The 18,621-nt window shown below is 45.2% G+C and overlaps 5 protein-coding genes across 8 annotated transcripts; 1 reads left to right on the forward strand and 4 right to left on the reverse strand.

The window, feature by feature from the left end:
• Positions 1-852: 852 nt before the first annotated feature.
• Positions 853-3,155, reverse strand: LOC108109399 (sodium-coupled monocarboxylate transporter 2). The gene is made up of 6 exons (XM_017217897.2): positions 2,712-3,155; positions 2,536-2,653; positions 2,408-2,475; positions 2,056-2,348; positions 1,517-2,000; positions 853-1,455 (listed from the first exon to the last, which is right to left on the reverse strand). Exons 1-6 carry the CDS (start codon positions 3,102-3,104, stop codon positions 1,042-1,044), a joined length of 1,770 nt encoding a protein of 589 aa, XP_017073386.1. The 5' UTR covers positions 3,105-3,155; the 3' UTR covers positions 853-1,041.
• Positions 3,156-4,934: 1,779 nt separating this feature from the next.
• LOC108109349 (ATP-dependent RNA helicase A) lies at positions 4,935-6,353 on the reverse strand. The gene is made up of 2 exons (XM_017217809.2): positions 6,247-6,353; positions 4,935-6,009 (listed from the first exon to the last, which is right to left on the reverse strand). Exons 1-2 carry the CDS (start codon positions 6,262-6,264, stop codon positions 5,473-5,475), a joined length of 555 nt encoding a protein of 184 aa, XP_017073298.1. The 5' UTR covers positions 6,265-6,353; the 3' UTR covers positions 4,935-5,472.
• Positions 6,354-11,003: 4,650 nt separating this feature from the next.
• Positions 11,004-13,579, reverse strand: LOC108109397 (beta-glucuronidase). Its single transcript, XM_017217895.2, has 5 exons — positions 12,310-13,579; positions 11,935-12,251; positions 11,618-11,879; positions 11,420-11,558; positions 11,004-11,363 (listed from the first exon to the last, which is right to left on the reverse strand). Exons 1-5 carry the CDS (start codon positions 13,480-13,482, stop codon positions 11,188-11,190), a joined length of 2,067 nt encoding a protein of 688 aa, XP_017073384.1. The 5' UTR covers positions 13,483-13,579; the 3' UTR covers positions 11,004-11,187.
• Positions 13,580-13,899: 320 nt separating this feature from the next.
• Positions 13,900-16,916, forward strand: LOC108109383 (E3 ubiquitin-protein ligase HRD1). 3 transcript variants are annotated; one of them, XM_017217878.2, is made up of 7 exons: positions 13,900-13,943; positions 14,011-14,378; positions 14,435-14,491; positions 14,548-14,736; positions 14,797-15,640; positions 15,702-15,898; positions 15,958-16,916. In XM_017217878.2, exons 2-7 carry the CDS (start codon positions 14,253-14,255, stop codon positions 16,420-16,422), a joined length of 1,878 nt encoding a protein of 625 aa, XP_017073367.1. In that variant the 5' UTR covers positions 13,900-13,943; positions 14,011-14,252; the 3' UTR covers positions 16,423-16,916. The 3 variants fall into 3 exon arrangements, with proteins under 3 accessions (XP_017073367.1, XP_017073366.1, XP_017073368.1); XM_017217877.2 differs by having other exon boundaries at positions 13,917-13,953; XM_017217879.2 differs by having other exon boundaries at positions 13,917-13,953; positions 15,747-15,898.
• On the reverse strand, positions 16,774-18,496 carry LOC108109385 (JNK1/MAPK8-associated membrane protein). 2 transcript variants are annotated; one of them, XM_017217880.2, is made up of 6 exons: positions 18,277-18,496; positions 18,073-18,206; positions 17,802-18,014; positions 17,564-17,736; positions 17,370-17,504; positions 16,774-17,315 (listed from the first exon to the last, which is right to left on the reverse strand). In XM_017217880.2, the coding sequence occupies exons 1-6, from the start codon at positions 18,367-18,369 to the stop codon at positions 17,164-17,166; spliced, it is 900 nt and encodes a 299-aa protein (XP_017073369.1). In that variant the 5' UTR covers positions 18,370-18,496; the 3' UTR covers positions 16,774-17,163. The 2 variants fall into 2 exon arrangements, with proteins under 2 accessions (XP_017073369.1, XP_017073370.1); XM_017217881.2 differs by having other exon boundaries at positions 18,073-18,139; positions 18,277-18,303.
• Between the last annotated feature and the right edge of the window lie 125 nt (positions 18,497-18,621).

An 18,621-nucleotide genomic window follows, 5' to 3' on the forward strand; every position in this document is an offset into this window, starting at 1 on the left:
TTTTCATGTTTTGAATCATTCAGAGTGACTTTTGCCCAGCTGCAGTTGAACTTTAGTTTATAGGTTTCATGCAGGGCAAATTCTTGACCAGAATGGTATAATCATGCCCAGAAGCCAAAACATCCATCACATGGTGCTTTCCTAGGAAAGATCTATTTACTCTTCTCACGTTGCTTGAAACTTTCCATTTTCAGTGTTTATCTTTGCATAATTTAATTTTTTGACACTGGCAAATACTCCTGGTACGTTCGCAGGGGGCGTGGCACCTGTTATACGACCCTTTGCCAGAGTGTATACAGCTTAACACCGTTGGCCCACCGATTACGGCCCAAATATTTGCCAATGCCAGCGATAAGAATTACGACTCCGGCTGTCATCTTCAGCACAACTGATTAAGCTGATCATTCGCATCGCTGTTGCTTTGAATTCGCAAGACCTTACGCTGATGCTTCAGTTTACCAGTTGGCTATATTTAGGTCTTGTCTTTCAATCAACTGTCACTCCAAGGCTAATGTGTGTAGTTCTTGTGATAAGTTAGAATAATGTTTGAAGTCTTTCATTCAGATAAGCAGTTCTTTTCGCTTCTAATAAGATTGGTACGTGCTGGATAAATCCACTTGCAATCAGAAAAGATCGTTACTAGAATAACCAACCCCTTTAAAGGAAAAGCCACACGTTTTGGTTTATTTTATAGCAAGGCTTTATTTTTCCAATACCTAAGAATATTGGATCTTATTGCCTACTTTTCTAGTGCAGTACCAAAGAGCTGGTTAAGTTGTTGAGTAGTCCTCAAGCCTTTCGTCACCCAGCCATTTCAAGAGGTTGATTTTCAGAATGAGTGACACGGAGATATTAATTAATCAAAATTAGAGCAACATTTAATTCAGCACTTTCATAACTAGACAGTAATATTTAACATTTTTTATACGATTTTAGAAACATAAAGCTATACCATCCAAGTACATATTGCTAAGAGTGAGGTTCTTATAATATCTTTATGCTTATAAAGCATATCTTATGTAAAGGGCCACCTCCTTATGCTCAGGCCTTTTCTGGCTTCTCTAAGTTCAGTTCCTCCAATGGTGTCGGCTCGTAATGGACGAAAGGATGCACAACCGGAGACAGGAGCTTCGGGTCCAGTTTGTAACCGGGTCTGGGCTTCAGGATGTAACTTAGAGGAATAGCCACCAGCCAGGTGATAAAGAAGCCCATCACCGTGTACAAGTTGAAGGAGAGGTCTAGAATGCTAAAGCCTTCATCTTTTAAAGGGGCTTCTGTTGTGGAACCCAAAAGCAGGCTAGACACTGTGGTGGTGCTGGTTGTGGTTTCGTTCAGAGAAGGCGCTGCACAACCATCAGTGCTGGTGGGCAGAGGATCATAGTGGTTGCGTCCCCAGCTCAAAATCACAATGGTGGCCATACATACAATGCTAGCCAAAACTCCACTTAGGGCAGCCTGAAAGGATTACAGTGATTAGACATGAAAAGGCTTCAGAAACTCTACTCTCTAATCTTACTCTGCCATGGGACTTCGGGACCAGCATTCCCAGCATGAAAACACCGCACGTAGAGCCAAAGCTAACTCCGCCGATCGAATAGATAACCTGCAGAATGGAGTTGAAGTTCTCGACCACCATTCCACCAAAAATGCAGTAGATTCCAGCGAAGAGAACGAACAGCTTCATAATCACGTTGGCACGGTGCTCCGTGTGCCGAATGTGGGGCTTGATGTAGTCAAAGTAGACCACTCCACCCAAGGAATTGATGCTGGCGGAGAGGGTGCTGAGGGCAGCACTAAACACGCACGAAATAAATACTCCTGGCATGCCCCACAAGTGACCAACGGTGTCCTGAACGAAGTAGGGAACCATCTTGTCCACTTTGGAAACATGGCCGGATTGGATGGGATCGCAGTCGTGGAAGCGAGAGTAGATCACAATGCCCGTGAAGCAGTTGAAGAACATGATCAGGATAAAACCGAAGCCGAAGAGCACCAGAGATCTGTTTGACAAAATGTTTGGTTATTATAGAAGTATGGTAAAATGCACACACTAACCTCCTGGCGTGACCCAGAGAAGGCAGAGACACTATTCTCTGGACGCAGCTTTGGTTCAGACCCACATATCCCGACCACATGATCGTTGCAGATGTGAAAATGTTCCAGATGGTAGAACGCGTGGTTAAATCAAAGTTGTAGTTTATATCCAGGCGGCCTCCCTCCCCGGCAATGCGAAGAACTTCGGAAAGACCTCCAATCCGGTTGGCACCCATCACGCCAACCAGAACGACGGAAACCACCATGATGGCTGCTTGGATCACATCGGTCCAGACCACAGCTTTGATGCCTCCCTAGAGAAGAGAACGGGGGAATAACATAGTCCAATGATCTCATTAACGTTATCACTCACAAACATGGTATAGAAGATGCAGATGCTGCAGATGACGGTGTTGATGATGTGCACGTTAAATCCCGTCACTAGGAAGCAATAAATATTATCACCTGGGGAAGCTATTAACTAAGATAAGGAACACCTACCCTGGGAAAAAGCGAGAGAAGGCAGAAAAATGAAGATGGGCAGCATAAAGAACATCGTCATTATGAAGATGAAGGTCTGCATCACTCGCACCTCCCGACAAAAACGCATCTCCAGGTACTGGGAATAAAGAACATGAAACCCAATGCCTCCTTAGAACAACATGCTTAAAAATCACCTCATAACAGTTTGTGATGTTGTTGTTGTAGAACACGGGAATGACAACGTAGTTTAGCAACGGCACCACCACGACCATGCAAACCACATTGAAAAACCAATTTATCCCGAATGCGTACATTTCCGCCGGAATGGTCATGATGGAAATGGCCGACAACTGACTGGCCACCAGGGATATGGCTATGGGTATCGTCTTCATCCGCTTGCCGCCCATCAAGTACTCCTCCGTGGTGTCCTCCCCCTTGGCAAAGAATCCAAAGTAAACTCCGATCGCGGCCGAGATGCTCAGCATCAGAGCAAACACTATGTAGTCATTGGTGTTAAAAACGAACTGGGAATCGGAAACCACGGTGGCAGCGGTTGCCAGAACACTGGCGTTCGAAAGGGACGACATCTCGTAAGGATCTTTAAATCACTAATTATTTTTCACTTTCTCGTTCCGGCAGCGGCGAATCACGATTAAGCGCATCTCATCGCCCACATTGTCTTTATATAAGGTTCTGTGCCCAGCCCAGAATATCTCCGAAATTGCTGCTCTAAATATTATCTATCGACGGCGCTCTCGCGTACACCTTATCTTGATGATTATTATCTACTAGAATAAGCCCCTTTGTCAATTCCCCGGCTGACTTTCTGCACCCACATTGAGAGTACCAAAAGCGCTCCACACTTAGCCGCGATTAATCCGTCAGTTATGTCACCCAACAGGCGAAGCTGTTTGCTCTGCTATTATCATTACAATCCTGTCTAGAACCAGCTAGTCATCTAAGGTTCGCCAGTCATCGTAGGAGCAGTTCACGCGAGATGAACTCTCTCGGCCATCGTTTTCCAGATTTGGCCCTGACCAAGACCACTCCAACTGATGCTTGGTAGAGAGAGCTTGGGATAAAACTTTATAGGCTTGTAGTGAGTTTTCAAAACTAACAGAGATAAGTAGAATCAAGTGTTTTACTAAAGATCATTATTATCGTTATCGCGGGGTTTTATAAAAAGGTTTTATAGATCTGTTTCCTTAATTATGGCAAACTTGGATTTTACACGATGTGTTCAAGTAGTAAGCACGAGATTAGGGTCATAAACGCCAATTCGGACTCTTTCGTGGATAAGTTGGAAGCGAGAGAGACATTCCTTCATCTTTAATAAATGATCTTTATGAGGCATGAACATACTAAAAGTAAGTTAATATTAAATATTAGATCCACTAGATAATAGAAACATATGGGATTGAAACTTTTCGGTCATGTTATAATTGTTATTAGAAAAAATAAGGTAGGGCATTACATTACATATGTCGTAAGTGACAGTATACAGATTGCTGGCATTCCTGCAGTGACTGCGATGCCGTAATTGGTAGATTCCACTTTATTTGGTGGCTCATCTGCCAGTGCACTGGCATCTGGGTGCACCTCCATATATGTACCCATGCAGATGGCCACCTCGACACGCACTCAATTGGGCAATCCAAAAGTCACCGAATGTTGGTTAAGTGGCTGCAGCCTCAGCCTCCAGCTTCCACTTCATTTATAGCTCTGAGCCACAACTTCAACTTCAGTTGTGGTAATAGTTGATGTCCATCGACTCATCACTCCCCCCGCACCTTCTCCGGTAGCTGCTGCATTCGGCAGGGAGTCTCGACTGCATCTGTCGCAATATTCGCGTAATGAGCTCCCCTCCGGCGTCATCTGCCGTCCACATCCCCATCTTCATCTACATCTTCCATTTCGAGCACTTGCACGACAGCCATTGAAGCCGAGAGTGCTCCATACACAGCCAAAAACTGATTCGAATATTAAATGAAATCGAAAATGTCATTACTTTCTAGATTATATAACACGGTTTCTAAGATGCGATTTCCCAGACTTCACTGGTTTATTATATAGAAAATGCAAAGCTGTTACAACAAGCGAAGGGGATAACCAATGATTTTTCCCAGTGCGCGTGAGGATAGGGCAGGGGTTAAAGCCACCTCATCATCGAGTTGAAAAGTGAAAGGATTTCTGAAGATGTTTGGCTTGGTATTTAATAAACTCGCATGAGGCCAGTGATAACTGGAATTGGTCTATGTGAATGGATTTGCAGTACCCCATCGTTGAAGGTAAGTAGTCGGAATTGGGGTCGCTTGCTCTTAATTATGTACGAGTATTGCGAGATGAAAACTCATCTCAGGTACTCCCCAGTGAAGTTGAAATCGAAATAAAAACAATGCGATCATTTAACGGTGACAAAATTTACTATTTTTTTTATTGTTTTCATATTTTTTTGTTGTTTCTTTGTTTGTTTCATATAAAATAAAAACACTTACGAACTAATAATGCGTTATAACACTGTCTGGGGTGTCTTTTCATCTTTCCATCTTGGTGTTGTGGGTGTTACTGTGTGTGGCTTTCGTGTTCGGTTTCTCTTGTATTCGTGTACTGTGAGATAACTATTTACAAAGGTTACGGGAAAAGTCCGAAACGAAGCCCCGATTTCGAGATTCGTGAGGGTACGAGCCGAAATTCAAGTGGAAATTGGGTTTGAGGTTCTCGGGGGAACGGAGTGTTGGAAAACTGAGAGGTACAGTCGCTGAGTTTTGGAAGGGGGCTTAAGAAGGGAAACGATCACCAGTTTTCTCGGGTTCAGAGTGGATCGGTAGTTCCTTTTCTGGGCCCAGGATGCCCAAATTCATATAGTGTTGGTGTCGTCTTTGTCGGTTTCGTGTGTCCGTCGGTATTCATTTTTGGCAGAGAGATGTGTCTTTTGGATGTGAGACCTTGCGGGATCTAGAAGGGCGCTCCGTAGCTGCCGCTGGGCCTCGATGGGGCTCCATAAGATCCGGATGGGGCACTTGGGTATCCACCGCCACCACCTCCCTGCTGGGAGCTCTGCTGGGCGAACTGGGCCACCTGAATGGCTTGGCGTACTCCCTCCAGATCGATGCCGACAACACGGCCACCGCCTCCGATGCCTGGTGCTCCGTAGCTGGTGGAAGGAGGGCCGTAGCTGCTAGACGGGCCACTAGGATAGCCGCCGCCGCCGCCACCACCACCACCTCCACCACCGCCCTGCTTGCTCTCCTCGTTCAGAAGGATTTGACGAACCTGCTCAAGGAGCTGGGGATCCACGTTCTGGCCTTCGGAGGTCTGGAAGCCGCCGCTCACAGCCTGGTAGCCACCGCCGCCACCACCGCCGCCGCCTCCGAAACCGCCGCCGAAGCCACCTCCGAATCCGCCGCCACCACCACCGCCTCCGCCGCGGGGATAGTTATATCCAGATGGTGGCTCTGCCGCGACCAAAGCAGCCAGAGCGAACACTAAGAACTGAAAGGGAACGAGAGGTTAGTGGATAGTCCAAGTTGGTCGACTGAAGTTCGGGAAAGAAAAGCGATCCTTCTGCTATTTGTTATAAAAAGTTGCTTTTATGTTTAAAGAAAACAAAAGCTAGTTTCTAGGTCCAAATGAAGATGTTTAGCTTTTAATTCCGCTTAAAGTCTTTTATCCGTTTAAGACCGATTTGCAAGATCAGGTCTTTGGACTTCAGGATCGTAGGCTACTTACCACTGAGAAGGAGTTCATAGCGACGAGTCGGGTGAGTGTGTTTGTTGGGGGGAAGAGTTGAGTAGAGTAGAGTGGAGTGAATTTGGTTGCTTCCGAGTGGGGAACCAGCGACTGAATGCATCTCCGTGGACAGCAGAGCCACTCTTTATACCCGAGGGTCTTCAGCTCTTCGGGCCAACTCGTCCGCTCGGGAACGTCATTATCGCCAAACTTCGTCCGCAACTTGTTTCTGCTGCTTGGCGCTTCTCACAATAAAACAAAATTTCCAAATGGAAAAAAGAAACGTAAAGACAGAAGAAAAAGAAAAGGCCGAAAAAAACTGTCGCTAACGATTTTGGTATTTGAAATTTTCTTTGGCACTTTCCTTCGATTCGTGGTGGACCAGGAAGTGATTTTTCCCACCATCGCAATCGATTCCAAAGGTAAACAACCCAGCCGCAGATATTTTTGGACAGCCCAGAGGATCATGAAGGCTACCAAAACATACACTTTTGGCCAACAGAGAGCCAGAGATGGCTCCAATGACGAAACTGCAGTTCGCATTTCCCGTTGCCCAACTGCAGTTGCATTTCAATTGTGGGTAAGTGCAAGTCGCAGCTTGGGCTCGTCATCCATCAGCATCAGCGTCACATGGGCACATGGGCACGAAGATTACGAAATGGGCTGGGAAATGCGAATCGGGGGAAGTCATGAGGGGCCGAGGCTCGTATAATACGTATGATCGCGATCGCGATGTGGAGCAGTAGGGCTCTGGCACCACGGGGCGTATAATTAACGTTTCCCAAGAAGCCAAATTAAGTTTTCATTTTTAGATGAGTGCGGCAAGAGTTCCCAAAAAATGCATTTTACACTTTGGCAGATATGTGTCTGAATATGTATATACCAATATATCTCAATGATAACCATCAAGGGAACAAATCAAATAGCTCAAGCTATGGCTTAAAATACTCTCACTTAATGTAAAGTTAAAGGTTTAAGTTTAACCTTCGAAGGAGAAGGCAGGGATTCAATTACACCAGCCATCTGACCTCGAAAGAAGTTGGAAAACCAGTAATCTGCGCCCATTCTGGCAGAAGTGAAAGAAGTCCCCGGTGGACCAGGAGAGCCCATTGTGCCGGAGGAGCACCTGTGAAGTCGCAGATTGTGGCTGAAAAGGTGCGATTAAAAACACAATGAAAGGGAAGACGACTGCATTCGACTGGAAATGAAACTGGCAGTAAATTGGAGTAAATGAGGTTTATTTACATCTCGACACACACTTTCGCGACGACCGAAACCGGCAATGACTTTGGCTCCATGCAGAGGAAACATTTCACCAAAGATGGTAAGAAATTGTGCAGAGTTTTCAATTAACAATATTTACAAACTATACAATCTGAAAATTTATAGAATTTTAGGTTTAGGGAGCAGACACCCAAAGGTATTTAAAACTATAATGTTGCCTAATTGTGGGTTTCAGCATCGACAGAGGGAGTTTTTTGTGAGTGTACTAAGGGCGTCTCGGCTCTATGGAAAACCTTCACGCTGCCAAGTGAAGGACTTGCTGCGTGGCGTGGTGTGCTCCCTGCGTTGGGGCACGATGTGCTATTGGAGTTTGGGTCTGTGGATAGGATCGGGTTTTGTGTTTTGTATTTTGTGTCTCGGCTTTGGGTTGGGGCAACAATGAGATGAAAGTCAACACTTCACACTCGATGGCGGAGGCAGCAGACTGAATGACAGTGCGCTAAATCATTTTCGTGGCTCGGAACTCTCGATCAGCTGTGGCTGCCACTGTCGTTAATTCGGTTTATTGTGGTCGAGAGATTCCGGCGAAGGTCTCTCACCCATTGATGGCGTAATTCCTTTTTGTCTGGCTTCACTTTCGGCCGTGTAATTGGAGTAGCGGGAAAAGGTCATTGCAAGAGTGGGTTTTATTTAATTTATTCAATTGAAAATGTAGTTTATTTTTAATTTTAAATATCCATATAAGGTCAGTACGCCCCTCTCTGAACCCTTTCCCCATTGTGACTTAGTAACAAGACTTACATTATGAAAATTGGAATTTTTCAAATTTCTAACAAAACTCATAAAGTTAGTTGCGGGTGTTTGATAATAACTTCTTATTCATTAACATGGTCTTTGTTTTGTTTTTCGTGATTTGAGTTTTGCTTATTTTTAGCCGCGTTTTTGCAACATTAATGAACGCTTTATTATACATCGTGGCCTATCTGAGCATATCCATCATTAACACGTCTTCCACTAGGTCAGCTTTGGACAGTGATGGCGATGGCTTTGGCTCTTGGTCTTCGCCGTTCGCCGTTCGCTCTTTGCTTCAGTTTTCTTTCCCAGTTGCCCCAGTCTTTTTAGTCTGGCTCGAACTGAGACTCATTATGGCTCAGTGTGTGCGTGCGTAATTGTTATGACACTATAATTGGGCCAACAATAGCAAAACAAAGCCGAAACGAAAATAAAATCCCCTTAAACCAAACAGCTGCCAACTGACAGACGCGCGTAAATTTTCAAATCGAATACCCAAGCCGCGTTCGCTATCGAGATTTTGTTTGCAATTCGTCTTTTGCAGATGACCAACGCCTCCGCTCGAAAACCAATTGCAGGCGCTGCGAATTCGAATTATAATTTTGCCTGGTTTTATTTTGTCTTACTTTACTGAAGACGCCTTTTAAAATGTAATCCCGATACAACGAAGCAGTATAAGCATTTACAGGAAGAATATTAGTTTTTTTTACTAACTCATTAATAAAAGCACAATTAATCTTAATGGCATGCCTTCAAATCTATCTCAGCGTCAGCAGCGTTATTTTCACATTTCGGCAACGAAAAAGCACAGCAACCATGGCGTATCCGCAACCTAACCATTAGCATCGTTCTCGTCTTAGCCACCTGCTGAGCTCTTCAGGTGCATCATTCGGCATATGCTAATCGACAGAGGGGCAAAAACTGCCTACATGATTAAGGATAAAGACAAGTAATTTTTCACATTTGCAGATGAGGCTGATGGCTGATGGAGCGGCAAAAACTGATTATACCGGCCTATTGATGACAGAGGGAGAATGCCAGTACGACAAAGTTGTTAGTGCGGCGCTAATGAAGATGAGTCCGCAAAATGTTTGCGGGTGCTTGGCCGCTGTTTTCTGGTGGCTCATTCTCTGTAGGTCCCTCCAGGCCAGCGAACAGGCTGCTCACAGATTACATAAGTCAGCGAGCCCACCGCAGCATCAGTACCAAAATATTACACAGGGAAAATAATTGTCTATTTATTAACTAACATAGTAAAGTTTATTAGGAATCACTCTGGTCCGATTGCATTACAGCTAAATGTATTTATTAATTAGACTTCTGATGACAACGGTACATTTAATGTATTTTTTGAGAAGGATTTAATTCGTTTGGAAGGCCATTGAAACCATGAAAAACCACATTTGCTTGCTGTATTGATAATTATTTGATTACAATTACCGTGTAGCTTTATAGTACTCGTACCATCCACCACTACCATTGGATGATCAAGAGTGGTCTTTTCCATTCCTCTTCTTCTCTGCGTCATCTACGAGCCCAGTACACATCACCTGGACCAAGTGCCGCCTCTGCCGTTTCCTCGTCGCGGGCAGAAACTGGTTTTCGATGTGCGAGGTGCTCCTCGCTTTATGTAAGTCAAGCGCGGAGACCGAGACAGGAGCCCGACGTCGCAGTTGGTGCATGGAACTTGGAACATGGAGCATGGAGCCGGCTTTCGGGCAGATGAGCAGACCTGGTGGAGATGGGAGGTGGTGGTGTAGCAAATGCAGTGCATGTGCAATGCGAACCGACAAAATGGGCAATAGCAATATTAGACACTCAAAGAAAATCGAAACCGATTTTTTAATGTGCTGGTATTTATTGAAAAATAACAGAAAAGTGTAAGTTTGGAACTATAGAATTCCACGATTCAGGATGGATAAGTCAGCGTACAAGAAGTTATTATAAAATTTCAATACCCATTATGTTGAAAAGCTATTAGCTTATATTTCTTTAAGTGTCGGCAAAAGATGGCTCGGCGTACATGGAAAAGCTGCCGTTGAATGGAAAATTGCCGCGACACGTTTTCGCCTGGGCCCGCTGGGATCTGTGACCGGTCTGAGTCGGCGGAGGACTGGTGTCGATGACTGTGTCTATGTCTGGGCCCCACGTCTGTTTTCCGCAAAAAAAGACACATCCATGGTGGCATTCTGCAGCCAACTTTAGCCTTTGGGTGCTAACCATGCGGTTGGCTTATGCAAAAATCCACATCCTCGGCGGTTCCGCGATGATTTACCTTGTGCAATGCCTTACACACCAAACGGTCTGACCAGTTGACCACTCGCCATGTGGTCATCTCGGTGCATCATTCTCGAGGTGGTGGTGAAAGTAAAAGTTCAAAAGCGTAGCCAGCGGGAGAGGAATGGTCAATAACAGATCGAAGATCGCTGTGGAGCGGCTGGCTCATTTGCCTACCTTAATTATGCCACGATTTCGCACGGCCAACTCATCTTCTTTCTGGCCATGGAGATGCCCCACTGTGCGTCTAATTTTGTTATTTTGTTTTCCTTTTGCCAAAACACGTAAAGTGGCAAAGCAGAAAATATAAATGGTTTTACGAGGGGGCCTAAATGAGTTAATTAGGTTTGCCGTCGAGAGGTCTTACCAAAACGGGTTGGCCATGACAAAGCCAATGAAAATATCAGCGAAGTGCTAATACGTAGGTGTATGGATGCATTTAGTACTACATGACCCATGAAAAGTATTTTCTGTTTAGATTTACTGAAAACGTTGTTAATACAAGTTAATAAACTTATAACCATTTGGCTATAGGTACATTTATAGTTTTTGGTAGATAACGAGCATCTAAATATATAATATAATTGTGTTTAAATTAGTGTTTAAAGCTCACTTTGTGCGTATCTGTGTAAATATATGAATCTGTATCTAGAGTTCGCTATGGATGGGCTTAGAAATGTATAGATTTAGATCCTCAGGCACAATACACTGATCCAACTCTTTGGCTAAAGCAAAGTACCGCCACCTAAGAATATGCGCCACTTCTTTGGGCTGCCGGTTCCTGGTAAAGACACCCTTCTTGTTACCGCCGACTCGTGTAATGGCTAAAAAAGATACTCATATTATTAAAACTTATGACCGGGGAAAAGGCAAAACCCACTTTGCGCGGTCCGGAAATCGGCAAAGTTCCAAACGAACTCTCCAATAAACCACTTCCGCTCGCGGAGCTCGTCAAAAGCCTTAAAGTGCCGGGAGAAAAGCTCGACCTGGTACTCTTCGGACCAAATAAAGGCGGGGAGCTACAAGTTTTCTAATTAATTAGAAGATATTTAAGGAAAGTGTGGTCAGAACCCCTTACCGAATGCATGCCCTCCATTGTGTCGCCTCCGTACTCAAACTGGATCACTGGCTTTCCGAACTTATCGCGCCAACTTTGTGCCTCTGTCGTTAGAAGATTAACAATCATATCAGTGCGTCCCGAGTTTTGATACCATGAGTTATAGCGATTGAAGCCCACAATGTCCAGGAACTGCGCCAAGTGGCAAGTTGAAGGGCTTGCATTAATTGCCGCTGTGAGGGGACGACCGTGAGAAATGTCCCTCGTGTAGTTTACCAGGGATCTACAGGCAATGGATGCGCATTAGCTTATACTTATTAGGTTCACTTTCTACCTACTCAAAGTATTTAAGAGCTCCCTGCTTGTGGGATCTCGGCTCATTGGCCACGGACCAGGCAACAACGCTTGGGTGGTTTCTATCCCTGTGAATCAGTTGCTCCAGCGAAGACATGTGGTGCTCCAATAGCTGTGGTTCGAACACGTCAATGTTGACGGCAGGGCACTCATCGATAATCATAATCCCATGCTGGTCGGCAAATTGCATGGACTCCTCGGAATAGGGATAGTGCGAGGTCCGGTAAGCGTTGGCCCCAATCCATTTCAGTAGGGAGAAGTCACGGGCCAGGAGGACATTGTCCAGTCCCTTGCCGCGGATCTAAAAAAGGAATACTGAAATTCGTCATTGACTAGAATTTCTAAGGAAACGAGCCCACATCGGAATCTTCGTGGCGTCCAAATCCCCGTAAATAGAGCGGTTTTCCATTGAGCAGCAGACTTTCGTTGTTCCAAGCTAAACTGCGTATGCCGACTGGCAAGCGGTAGACATCCTGTGGGGCATTCGCCTTTATCTCCTCGTCGCTGGCCGCAAAGAGGTCAAACTGAAGATCATAGAGGTAACCGGGATCAGGGTGCATTAAGTATGGCCACCAGGGCTTGACGTTCGGCACCAGCAGGGTGCCATGGTAGACTGCCTTGTTGACCTGCTGAGCGGCTACGTGTCCATCCCTGTCTCTAAGTTGAACTAGAAGATGAGTGGGCCTAATGCCGAGACTCTCTTTGCTGCCATTCAGCCAGACCCGGTAGTCTATGCGACCAATTCCCTTGGCAGTTAGTTGGGTTGTTACCTCCAAATCGCTGATATACAGCAGGGGAGTCGTGTATAAGTGAACACTCCTTTGTATTCCTGCATAGTTGAAAAAGTCGAAGGTATAACTCTGGACGGGCACAGTGCCAAAATCCGTGGCCACTTTGCTAACCGAGCCCTGGGGAATGGTGCGATTGCTTAAGCGGTTGTCACACATTACTGTGATTCTGTTCTCAGCGCCAAAACTGAGCAATTCCGAAATCTCCGCCTCGAAGGGCAAGTGGCCTATTGAGTGACTGGTGGCGTTTCTGCCATTGATCCAAGCCACAGCTGAGTAGTGAACGCTACTGAAACGCAGCCAGGTGCGTTGCTTCCCTTTCCAAGACCGGGGCACAAAGAAAGTCCGCTCATACCAAACGGTGCCTACGTGATCGCGCAAATCGTCCGTGGTTATGTCATTGTAGGAGGCGGGTACCGGCATTGGAATAATCTCCCTTCCGATCTTTCTCAGTGTATTCTGAAACCACTTCTCCCTTATTCCTTGAAGGGGATCTCCTGGGTCACTTATTACCATCTTCCATAGGCCATCTAAGCGGAGCACCTCGCGAGACTCCGATTCCCTGGGATACAATAAGCCAGTGGTAGGCACAGGAATTTTGACCCCTTCGTACTTAAACAAAGGATATTCCTTGGAGTCATCGGGATTCATATTCAAAATAAATCCATCTTCGGTGGCGAAACTTATTTGGATCTGCAGATTGCTGAACAACAGGTAGGCGACTAGAAACCAAAGCCTCCCCATCGTAGTTGGCACTAACTGACTTCTGTGCCAGTTTGTTAAGAACTGTTAAATTACAATTTACCGACTATTTAAAATTCAATTGGTATCGTTCTTCTTCTTTGACCGGTCTCTGATAAGAATGTTTATAGTGTGACCAGGACAGTTTTATAATTTTAAAATTTGCGGCGGTGATTGCAGGATGGTGAAATATGAAACAATTTGGCTGGATATTATTTTTATTGCAAAGTTAAGTAAGCTCTTTTAGTTCACCCAAAATACCTAATTATAGGGCGACGAATATCGACGAATAAAATTCCGTAAAACTTTGCCGAACTTAAACTTATACGCCAAAATTGGTAAGCCGTGACTGCAAGCTGTGAAAATAATCGATTGTTCTATAGATGCTATCGATGCTTTCAGATATCTAGAAACATCGATATAAACATTTTACGTTCTGGTAACACTGAATGTTCGTACTACGTGTAATTATCGGTAGTTAAAAATAAAAATATTAATACGCCCTAATAGAGCAACTCCTTCCGTTTCCAGGGTAGGAAATCTCGATGGCAAGGCAAACAACTTCGTTTGGCTAACAAAACCCGGCTAAATTCCAGCGTCAACTAGCAAAGGCGATATTTTCGGTTTCAGACGACAGAGAGCCCCGAGTGAATCCGATTTCGATAGCTACATCATTGTATGTGGAGTGGGGGCAGGCAGAGATCCCGGCCAAAATTAACATATTCCTGGAGTCCATCAGCCAGCTGGCGGCCCTGGCGACCTCGAGCGGCATCATGCAGCTGCTCATCTCCTCTGTTTGCATGGCGCTGACTAGCGCAGTAATCGGAAATGCCTATTATCAAAAGCAACAGTTCTATCCGGCGGTAGTTTTTATTACCAAGTCAAACGCGTCCATGGCGGTGGGTAGTCCATATACTTTAGCTCAACCCAGTATACATTTTTATTTATTTTCCAGGTCATCTACATACAATTCTTTGTGATTGTCTTTATGTTTGGAAAACTTCTTCGCAAGGTTGATACTTCTAAAAACACTTCCTTAAACTCACATTAACCTGTATACTTTGCCAGATCTTCCTTGGCACGCTGCGTGCTGCCGAGTTCGAACACCTACTAGAGCGGTTTTGGTACGCTCTTACGGAGACCTGCTTGGCATTCACCGTATTCCGGGATGACTTTAATCCGCGCTTTGTTGCCCTGTTCACAGTCCTGATATTTCTCAAATCATTCCATTGGTTAGCCGAGGAGCGGGTAGACTTTGTAAGCTAATAAGCTCTATATATATATACCAATCGTTTATAATATTTATGTCCACAACAGATGGAGAGGTCGCCCGTTCTGGGTTGGCTTTTCCATATTCGCGTGGGAAGTCTACTCACCATGTTAGGCATTCTTGACTACGTTCTGTTAATACATGCCTACAACTCGACTTTGGTCCGCGGACCAACCGTGCAGCTGGTCTTTGGCTTTGAGTACGCCATTCTCCTGACAGTAATCGCCAGTACGGCCATTAAGTACGTGCTTCACGCCGCGGAGATGCGCACAGACACGCCCTGGGAGAACAAGGCGGTGTTTCTGCTTTACACGGAGCTTGTTATTGGACTCATCAAAGTAGTGCTCTACATACTGTTTGTGGTGATCATGGCCAAGATTTATGCGTTGCCCATGTTCGTGTTCCGGCCTATGTTCTTCACCATTCGCAACTTCCGTAAGGCCCTGAACGATGTCATAATGTCCCGCCGGGCCATTCGCAACATGAATACCCTATATCCTAACGCTACGCCTGAGGAGCTGCGTCAGTCGGATAACATCTGTATAATTTGCCGCGAGGACATGATTAATCACTCAAAGAAACTACCCTGCGGTCACATCTTCCACACCACGTGTCTACGCTCATGGTTCCAGCGCCAGCAGACCTGTCCCACATGCCGTCTGAACATTCTGCGCACTCCGGCCGTAAATTCCACAGCGATGCCACGGGCAGGGGATGATGCAGCCGCCGTTGGAAATGTTGCTCCGGCTGCAGATGGTGCTCAACCTGCGGGTGGTGTACCTCCTCCGGCACCAGCTGCCGGAATTGATGGCAATCAGGCTCGCGCGAACATCCCGTTAGCAGGAGGTCAGGCCTTGCCGCCCAGCTTCGCAGATCTTTTTGGGGACAATCGTAAGTATAGAAATCGTAGTCTAATCAAAAAAAGATGTCGATCATCACCATTCTACTTCAGCCGGGTTGCCTAATTTGGCCGGTCTCTCGATGCCTCCTCCACCAGTTATGCCCATGCTTTCGCCTTTTATGATGCCTCCCCAGTTTGGCTACTTCTCTCCCCTCCCGCCGATACCGCACGACCTGACCAAGTTTACAGACGAGGAACTGCGCGCCATGGAGGGACACCAGCGGGAGCATATTGAGCAGCGCCTAAAGGTGAGGTTTTTATTGGGGATGAAAAATTTAAAGTAATTTTACACGTATTTCAATAATAGTTGCTGCAAAATATAAACCTAATGCTTGATTCGGCGGGAATAATGATGTCCCAGTACCAGAGTTTGGCTGCGCGTTTACAGCTTACTCCGGCTCAGCCAGCAACAACGGCAGCTTTATCTGTTCCAGTATCAAATGCAGGTGAAAATGCTGGATCAGGAGTGTACGACAAGCCCAGTACCTCGGCAACGGCCATGGCCCAATTAGAGGCTCATCAGGTTACTCCGAATGCAGCTACTGCAATGGATGCTCCTCTGCCCGCAGAGAAGGTAACCATTGAGGATCTGGGTGCAGATGCCGAAGAGGATGATGTGCCATCGACAACCACGGAGGCGGTCAGCCTTCCCAACTCCGATAACGTCATCGAGGAGGACTCATCGGAACTGGGGGAGCTAAGGAAGCGCCGCTTAAGGAAATTCCTCGAAGAGCGCAACAAGTTCGCAAACGAACCTACGACATCGGAATAGACGATTTAGGAAACAGACGCCACTCCAAAAACAGGCACAGAAAACTCTCATCCTTCAGAAAAAACATAAACAAACATACTTGAGTTAACCACATTTTCTATTATCTTGGCTGGTATTGCTTTTGTTTGTACTCCGCTCCTCGTACATTGCACCCTGTCCCTTGATTTTTATCCTTTTCTACGGCTTGTGGTACGGGAATATTACGACGATGACTAAGATGCCCCAGAATTCACATACTGAAACATGACCGCCCAGGAGCGGCGTGCGGAACGAAGGATCTGAACGTGAACAAATTGCGGCATCCAAATTCAATATGTAGCAATATATATTGTGTAAAAACTATTTTAGAGATGGGAAACTGATGATTTGTATTTAATATTACTATATGTGTATAATTAATGTGAAATATAATTAAAACGAAAAGAACGATGAATGGAATAAGGCTATACGACGATTACACTAAAGGACCTGTTCCGAGTTCTATTTTCACAATATTTTTGCGATGTTTTGCTAAATAAGTTAAGATACCTTCATTAGAAGGGACTGACAGAACCATTCCATCTGAAAGACCAAATTACATATGAACGAGCTCGGCAAAAGTATGAGAAATCGGAATAGGTCTGACTCTAAACTACGCACTAAATGTAAATAAATTAAGCGACGCGCACACTACACATAGATAACAACAGTCGGTCGTCGAGTTTCTCGGGCGTAATAAAATCGCATTTTCACGTTTCCGCATCAAATTCTCGACTCCAGCTCGCGAAATTCGCCCGGATCCGTGAAGCGCACGGTCAGGATATAGAAGAGAGTGGGAAAAGGCACCAAGCACATAAATGCATAGTGGTAGTTTAGAGATGTGATGCCGTAGGCCAACAGCATCCAGTGAACAGCTATAAAATAAGACCTTTTAATATTTATATCATGGACAATGTGGTATTTTCTACCTATAATAACCACATTTTTCAGCTCGCAAACCGAAGAGTGAACCAATGCCTTCAGGGTTTGGTCTAGTTTCAAGGAATAATGGATAGCATTAGCTATCATTGAAATGGCCACGCTAAGGTAGGGAAACGAATAATCTAAAAAGGAAACAGCGCATCAAAACCAGTCATTAATAAATAGAAAATGTAATACTCACAGATCAACCCACATGCTAATGCATGGATAAAAGTGAGGAGGGGCAGGAAGTATAGGGCAGAGTAAATGGGCGCTTTGCTCCTGCCCCCCACATCCATTACTTTGCTGACTAGTGGGCGGATGAGAAACATATTCACCAGACACAAAAAGTAGAAGACCAACACAATGGTTTGCCTAGGGAATTGCAACTCAAGTAAGTTTAACAATCAAACAAAGACTGCAGTTCGTAAGAATCTTACAATGGGTATACTGCCTCCTGGGTGCAGTAGACCCTTGCCTCATAATTAGGACTGGGATTGTAGAACAAGGTGTACCAGTCGGTAAGTTTCCGGACATCGCAGGCGTAAAGGCGTAGCTCCCACATGGGCTCCATGAACAAAGTGGCCAGGATGGCAGACAAGGCAACCTCAACAAAGGCACTAGCCGTAAGGATCAGCTGCTTTCGGGAAAACCTAAGTATAATCAATAAGTAACAATTCTATTAAATGGGTAATGTTTGATTCCGCTTACTTGCGATCCTTGGCGTCCATATCGATAAAGAAGCAGTGCATCATAAGCGGTAGCATGGTCATAAATCCTAGATAGAGCCAAGAGTACGTGGTTAATTCGTCGCGGCAGGGAGAGCAAGCGTAGCTTTGGTTCACCTGTGGGCGGATGCAAGACGACTAATTAAAGCCGGCTAGGTTCTGCCGGGACAGCGAATTGGCTACTCACCCGGGATCCTCGGGGACAAACCCCGCAACTGCTCCAGGTGTCATTTCCCAAAGGAGATCGTCCACAGTAGGCACCAGGGCATGGACCTGTCATTTTATTGTTTTTACGATAGCTATGCCTATGGACCTGTCATTATATTTGTATACGATAGTTATGCCCACCGACCTGTCATTTATAAAACGATGTATTTTTATTAAACTACGGAGCCATCGCAAATAGTGTGACCGACAAACTCAAAACATAAGCCGATACACTTTTTTTAATAAACTACAGAAACCCATATATGTTAATCATTTAAAACATTATTAAAAACTTAACTTACTCAAACATTAAGCAATAAAAGAA

The sequence above is a fragment of the Drosophila eugracilis genome, unplaced genomic scaffold, assembly GCF_018153835.1.
Source record: "Drosophila eugracilis isolate 14026-0451.02 unplaced genomic scaffold, ASM1815383v1 contig_1101, whole genome shotgun sequence".
In the NCBI taxonomy this organism is placed as follows: Eukaryota; Metazoa; Arthropoda; class Insecta; order Diptera; family Drosophilidae; genus Drosophila; species Drosophila eugracilis.